A 7,382-nucleotide genomic window follows, 5' to 3' on the forward strand; every position below is an offset into this window, starting at 1 on the left:
TAGAAGCTTTACACTCTGGCTGATGTTTTTAATCTTTTTCTTACAAAAACTTTTGCAGATAGCGCAAAACCGCTGTCGCGACAAGCCAAACATACGGTGTGGAGAGGCTGTTGCCACGACAACAGACACCAAAGCTCAACATGATCGATTATTCTGAGCCGAGAGACGTGCTGAAAGCTCGGGGTGGTGTCGTAGGTCAAGGGGGCGGAGCTATAACGTCATCTTCAGTAGTTCACTAGTGAACGGGTAACTTTTCAAAAGCTTGTTTGAAGAGAAGAAGAAAAGTCAGGAAAGCCCTCGTGCTGCTGAGTGGATCACTTCCAGATTCCGTGTGTCGGTGGTGCGGAGGCGTGCGGGTTCGGCGGTTGAGGGCGGGGCCTTAATAGTCGTCTCCCCGGCTCACCACCTCCTTGCAAGTGGGCCTGAGCAGGATGGTGTGCTCGAACTGAGCCGTGTAGCAGCCCTTGGTGTCGCACAGGGGCGGGTAGGGGTCCACGATGCCCAGGTCGCACAGGCTCTTCAGGGCCATCAGGTACTTGCTCTCGCCCAGGCGGTCCAGCCAGCGGCGGCAGAAGGCCAGCGTGCCGAAGTTCTCGTTGATCACGTTGAGCAGGTGCTTCGCCCGCGGGAGCCTGCACACAAAAAAAGGTCAAGATCGTTTCCTCTCGTTCTTGAGTCGCGCCTTCCGGAAGGACAGGCAGACCTGATGGGGACGTGGCCCACGTCAAAGTTCTTCATGTAGTGGGAGCACTCCATGTCATCGTGGACCACGCCTTTTCCGGTACTGCCGAACGTCTCGATGGCGTAAACCTCGCCCTCCTGCGGACCAAGGTGACATCGTTGGCGGGGAACCACAAACCAGGTGAGAGGCGACGTGGAAACGTACCTCCATTCTCGTGGCCTCCCCTCCTTTGACGATGGGCACGGTCTTGCCGGCGTGTATCCTGTACTGGCCGATGGAATGACCGTTCAGGTTTCGGATGGGTTTGACTGTGTGAACAAACATAACGGTAGGGCTGGGCCATAAAACGATATCAATCGCTACAGACACGAAATGTATCAGTGAGAAATGTGTTTGATAAAACTTGATTTTCTTTCAAAAAATATTCTGGCAGATCTAGAAAATCTGTAAAATCAAATTTAAATCTTATTTCAAAGTCTTTTGAATTTCTTTTAAAATTTTTGTTCTGGAAAATCTAGAAGAAATAATGATTTGTTTTTGTTAGAAATATAGCTTGGCCCAATTTGGTATATATTCTAACAAAGTACAGATTGGATTTTAACCTATTTAAAACATGTCATCAAAAATATATATTTATTGTGAGAAATCAAGATGATCAGTGTTTCCACAAAGATAAATATCATTATTAATAATAATAACACAGAGTTAAAGGTAAATTGAGCAAATTGGCTATTTCTGGCAATTGATTAAGTGTGTATCAAACTGGTAGCCCTTCGCATGAATCAGTACCCAAGAAGTAGCTCTTGGTTTCAAAAAGGTTGGTGACCCCTGGTCTATAGTCAAGAAAATTCCGTTTTCAGCCATATCGTCCAGCCCTAGTTAATGGTAACATTTGATGTGCGAGTTAGTAGGAAAACTTACCTTGGTATGTTTTGCCATCGAGCTCAACCTCATAGGACTCCATCACTTCCTGGATGGCCTCCCCAACGTCACACAGGCGCACGTCGATGCCGGCGTTCTGTGACAAGAAATGAACGGTTGAAAGGCAAACTAGGGAGGAAGTGCGGCGTGCGTCAGGGGCGTACTTTAATGCCAGTGTTGGTGGCGTCTTTCACGGCCTCCAGCAGCTTGTCGTACTTTGGGTTGAAGGTAACGGTGAAGGCACAGTCGATGATTCGCCCTGCAGACAAACACGTTGGTAACGGGCGTGTCCCGTCTACACGGGTCGTGACGCTCGCTAACCGTTAATGTGCGTGCCGAAGTCTATCTTGCAGACGTCGTCGTACTGCAGGACGGTGGTGTCACCGGCGTTGGGAGTGTAGTGGGCGGCGCAGTGGTTGAGGGAGCAGCCGGTAGGGAACGCCAGGCCGGCGTTCAGCTTGTTCTCCTTGATGAGCTTCCGGGAACAATCCTCCAAGCGCTCGCTAGCAAGGAGGAAAGTGAGGCCATGTCATGCATAGCATGGAAAAAAGGACACGTATCGTATTTTTCGGACCACAGGGCTCACTGCCAATGAGTGGGTCTATTTTAATACAAAAGGTGCACCGGATTACAGGGCGCATTAAAAGGGTCTTATGTTTTTTTTTTTGTAAATGTAAAATAATTCCTTGTGGTCTACGTAGCATGTAATGGTCCAAATGTTGCATAGATGATGTTTTACACAGGATTTTTAAGCCGCTTTTTGACAGTCGCTTTAGTGGGCGGGGCTCACCTTCGACAGCGTCTTCTTCCCGTCACCTTTGTTGTAGCGGTGTAGCGTGCAAGGACGGGAGTGGAAGAAGTGTCAAAAGATGGCGCGAACTGTTTTAGCGACATTCAGACTTCAATCAATAACAGAGGAGCATCTCCTCTTCCGTAGGAAATGTGTCCAGTGAAAAACCGTCCAACCGGAACTCCCTAATAACTAAAGTTCCTTGGGTGAATAATATAAACTCACTACACCAGTATGTTTTAGCACTTACATGGCGAGTTTATTGACAGATATAAGTAAGAACTTTACACTACTTTATATTAAAAATGGCAACAGCAGAGAATGAATGTCCCATAACAAGTAGAGAAAAAGAAGAAGCTCATCGACTATGGTGTTGACAAGGACTACAAAGGCGGAGGCGCAAAAATTTCCAGGACTTATGCAGATCCCAAATACAGATCAGCAGGTACCATAAGGTAAGAAAAGTTGCTTTTTCATATTGCAAGACAAAATGCCAGATAGTATTTCGTAGTCCTCAGAAACACACCTTAATACCTTGACTACGGTAGCTGTAATGTTCCCACAATCCATAAAGCGGTGTGGCGTCATAGCTTACCAAAGTCGCACTAAAACATTTTGACAAATTTGAGCCCTGTGTCTAATGTTCTATATTCTTAATGGAACTTTTAAAGTTTTGGTATAGTTTATTGGCATCATATTGCAGTCTACACGTATCTCTTATGCATGACTGCCATCTACTGGTCACACTTATCGTTACACCACGTACAAAATAAAATTGCTTTAAGGTCGGTCGGTAAGCATAACCTAAATTATTCCGTACATTAGGACCACCGTCTACTTTTGAGAAAATGAAAGGATTTTAAGTGCGCCTTAAAGTCTGAAAAATACAGTCCTATGCGAGAGACGCCTCACCAGATTTCAATCATGGTCAAGCCAGGTTTCAGGAAGCCGCGCACGTGCTGCCGGACCTGCCTGTGAGCCTCGGCCGCCTGCCGGAAGTCGTTCCACACTTCCTCGTTGGCTTTGTCCAGCACCCGCTTGCCCTCGTTGCTGCTGCGCCACGCCGCGCTGCGCCTGGCGGGACAAACTTCTAAGCTAAAAGACTTTGCTGGCGTCAACGTGCTCCGGTCCTTACCCGTCCTGTGAGATGGGGTATTCACACTCCTGCCCGACGGGGAAGACGGCACTGGGGTACAACTCACAGATGGGTATAGACGGAGGATCAGTCTGGCCTTTGGCTAAAAACACATTAGTTTTTTTCCCCCTTTCCATTGGTAAAAACTACTCTGATTCAACCTACATCCTTTCTTCTTCTTTTTCTTCTTCTTCTTCTTCCCTGCCGTGTTTTCTCCATCATCACCGTCTGCGTGGACAGAGGCATGAGCTAAAGTCATTTAAAGGCCTACTGAAAGCCACTACTACCCACCATGCAGTCTGATAGTTTATATATCAATGATGAAATATTAACATTGCAACACATGCCAATGCGGCCTTTTTAGTTTACTAAATTGCATTTTAAATTTCCCGCGAAGTATACTGTTGAAAACGTTGCGGAATGATGACGCTATGTTGACGCGTGCTTGTGACGTTATTGGTTGTAGCGGACATTTTATCCCAGCACCACTCACGGCTAAAAGTCGTCCGATTTAATCGCATAATTACAGAGTATTTTGGACATCAGTCTTGCTGAATCTTTTGCAATTTGTTCAATTAATAATGGAGACGTCAAAGAAGAATGCTGTTGTTTGAAAGCAGTGTATTGCAGCTGCCTTTAGCAACACAAACACAGCCGGTGTTTCTTTGTTTTGTTGTGAAGCTTTAATATGGAACAGAGCAGTCAAGCGAACATGTTTCTCTACCACATGTCAACCTGCAGGTTTCGGTGAGAAAATTGTGGTAATAAGTCGGCTCTTACCGGAGACATGACCGGAGCTTGCGTCCTGCTGCAGCTGCGTGGCTTCCCTCAGAGACACTGGCGGTCACCACACCCCTCCGACTTTCAGGTACCATATAATCTCACTAAAACATTAGTAACACAATAAGCAGATAAGGGAATTTCCAGAATTATCCTAGTAAATGTGTCTAATAAAAACTGAATCGCTCCCACTGCCCTGTCTTTTTATTTCACCCTTCACTCTCCTCATCCACAAATATTTCATCCTCGCTCAAATTAATGGGGAAATTGTCGCTTTCTCGGTCCGAATCGCTCTCGCTGCTGGTGGCCATGTTTGTAAACAATGTTCAGATGTGAGGAGCTCGACAACCCGTGACGTCACGCGCACATCGTCTGCTACTTTCGGTACAGGCAAGGGTTTTTTATTAGCGACCAAAAGTTGCGAACTATATCGTCGATGTTCTCTACTAAATCCTTTCAGCAAAAATATGGCAATATCGCGAAATGATCAAGTATGACACATAAAAAAGACCTGCTTTCCCCGTTTAAATAAGAACATCTCATTTCAGTAGGCTTTTAAAAATACAGCATTGAAATGTAACACAAACCTTCCTCGCCATCTTCCTCCTTCTCCTCGATCACCTGCTTCTCCAACTCCTTAGTCACCTCGGCCACGGCGTCGCCTTCAGGTCCGGCTGCGGAGACATGAGGCGGACTGGAGTCAGCAACCGGAAGTGCAGTTACTTATTGCGTAAAACACCCGACACTTGTTTTTTTTACTTCCAACTCAAGTTACACAAGCTTATATAATGAGCCACCGGTAAACAATGTTGTTCCATGTCTTTGTCAGGCCCTAATGGTGTACTTAGTCAATTTTGTAAGTTGTCACCGGTTCTAGAAGACGATTTAACGTCTGACATGAGATCCAACCCGCATGGCTCGCCAAGATAACCAAGTTTGAAGTGCTCAACAACATAACTTCCGGTCTAACTAAATATAAGACACATAGACATAAAATCTTAATCACATACGTATGCATTTTTAAATGACAGTCAATCTGTTCAGTTGACTCCACAAGATGTATAGCTTAGGTGTAATTAAAATGGTGAAACTAAACAAGTCCAACACTAGATGTATTTTATTTTGAAGGCAGTGTTTCCGGGTTGGTGATAAATACGGCTGCCTTTCCTCGCCAGCTAGCACGACGCCGACTCGTCTTACCGTTGGCGGCGGACTTGTTCTTCTTTTTCTTCTTCTTCTTCTTTTTCGCCGCCTCCTCCACTGGGTCCGCGGCGTCTTCTCCTTCCCCGGCTTCGCCGTTCATCTCGAGCTTCTGGGCCTGTTTCTGCTCCGCTAACGTCTCGGTAAGCACCGCCGCCATGATGACAGCCGCGGTGGGGTGGGTAGGCGCAAAGGATGATGGGCAATGGTGACGTCAGCGCGGCCGATGCCTTCAGGGACCTCCGTAATGTTTGAGAAGGAATTCTACCTTTGCAACCTCATTATTCTATTGGCCAAGTTTTATATCCATAAATGTACATTTCCCAATACCCGACCTATATTTTGTGCCTTTAAAAAAGATTTAGAACTTTTACATTAAAACGCTCTCTACCTCTAACAGCAAAAAAGCTGTGAAAACGATGATGCTGTGTTCCAAATTTAATTTATTTAATAACTGAATGAACCTATGGCTTTGCACCTGGTTTATTGTATATATATACATATATATTTATATTCTATTTTTGTTACTTTGTACTGTTTTTATAATGTTTTGTAAAGTTATACACTGTTGTTGAACTATTATGATTATTGTTTCTCTTCTGTAACAAACGTTAATGTTGAAATTTAAAAAAGCAAAACAAAAAAAAACTCCGTAATGTTGGTGGCAATAGACCACCAGGGGGCGATAAGTGTATGCAACGTTGCGTTAATGGCAGTTGTTTTTGTCCAATGGACTGCCAATTGGCAGAAGGGTTAGTGCGTCTGCCTCACAATACGAAGTTCCTGCAGTCCTGGGTTCAAATCCAGGCTCGGGATCTTTCTGTGTGGAGTTTGCATGTTCTCCCCGTGAATGCGTGGGTTCCCTCCGGGTACTCCGGCTTCCTCCCACTTCCAAAGACATGCACCTGGGGATAGGTTGATTGGCAACACTAAATTGGCCCTAGTGTGTGAATGTGAGTGTGAATGTTGTCTGTCTATCTGTGTTGGCCCTGCGATGAGGTGGCGACTTGTCCAGGGTGTACCCCGCCTTCTGCCCGATTGTAGCTGAGATAGGCGCCAGCGTCCCCCCGCGACCCCGAAGGGGAATAAGCGGTAGAAAATGGATGGATGGATGGATGGATGGACTGCCAATTGTTTTACGTTTATTCTCAGAACGTTGCTGGATTGTTTCTGACAGATAGTGACATAAAAGCCAAAGATTAAAACCTTTTAGGGAAATAGTCTTGCAACTTGCTGTATTTAAAACTTTTTTCTCTGTCGCTTTTGTTTTTTCTAATTAACAATTTCCCAATTTAAAGGCCTACTGAAAGCCACTACTAGCAACCACGCAGTCTGATAGTTTATATATCAATGATGAAATATTAACATTGCAACGCATGCCAATACGGCCTTTTTAGTTTACTAAATTGCAATTTTAAATTTCCCGCGAAATTTCCTGTTGAAAACGTCGCTATGTTGACGCATGCTTGTGACGTTATTGGTTGTAGTGGACATTTTATCCCAGCACCACTCACGGCTAAAAGTCGTCCGATTTAATCGCATAATTACACAGTATTTTGGACATCTGTGTTGCTGAATCTTTTGCAATTTGTTCAATTAATAATGGAGACGTCAAAGAAGAATGCTGTTGGTGGAAAGCGGTGTATTGCAGCTGCCTTTAGCAACACAAACACAGCCGGTGTTTCTTTGTTTGTTGTGAAACTTTAATATGGAACAGAGCAGTTAAGCGAACATGTTTCTCTACCACATGTCAACCGGAAGGTTTCGGTGAGAAAATGGTGGTAATAAGTCGGCTCTTACCGGAGACATGAGCGGAGCTCGCGTCCTCCTGCAGCTGTCAAAGAGGCAGCTGCGACTTTCTTGGCTCCTTCATG

General features: G+C 45.1%; 1 protein-coding gene across 2 annotated transcripts; it reads right to left on the reverse strand.

Annotated features, from left to right (window-relative positions):
* Positions 1-14: 14 nt before the first annotated feature.
* Positions 15-5,712, reverse strand: metap2a (methionyl aminopeptidase 2a). Of its 2 annotated transcripts, none has more exons than XM_061914165.1 (11): positions 5,509-5,712; positions 4,896-4,982; positions 3,694-3,756; positions 3,529-3,625; positions 3,306-3,467; positions 1,925-2,106; positions 1,768-1,862; positions 1,604-1,700; positions 887-990; positions 704-819; positions 15-632 (listed from the first exon to the last, which is right to left on the reverse strand). In XM_061914165.1, the coding sequence occupies exons 1-11, from the start codon at positions 5,666-5,668 to the stop codon at positions 380-382; spliced, it is 1,416 nt and encodes a 471-aa protein (XP_061770149.1). In that variant the 5' UTR covers positions 5,669-5,712; the 3' UTR covers positions 15-379. The 2 variants fall into 2 exon arrangements, with proteins under 2 accessions (XP_061770149.1, XP_061770148.1); XM_061914164.1 differs by having other exon boundaries at positions 3,529-3,631; positions 5,509-5,711.
* Between the last annotated feature and the right edge of the window lie 1,670 nt (positions 5,713-7,382).

The sequence above is a fragment of the Nerophis ophidion genome, linkage group LG10 (assembly GCF_033978795.1).
Source record: "Nerophis ophidion isolate RoL-2023_Sa linkage group LG10, RoL_Noph_v1.0, whole genome shotgun sequence".
Classification (NCBI taxonomy): Eukaryota; Metazoa; Chordata; class Actinopteri; order Syngnathiformes; family Syngnathidae; genus Nerophis; species Nerophis ophidion.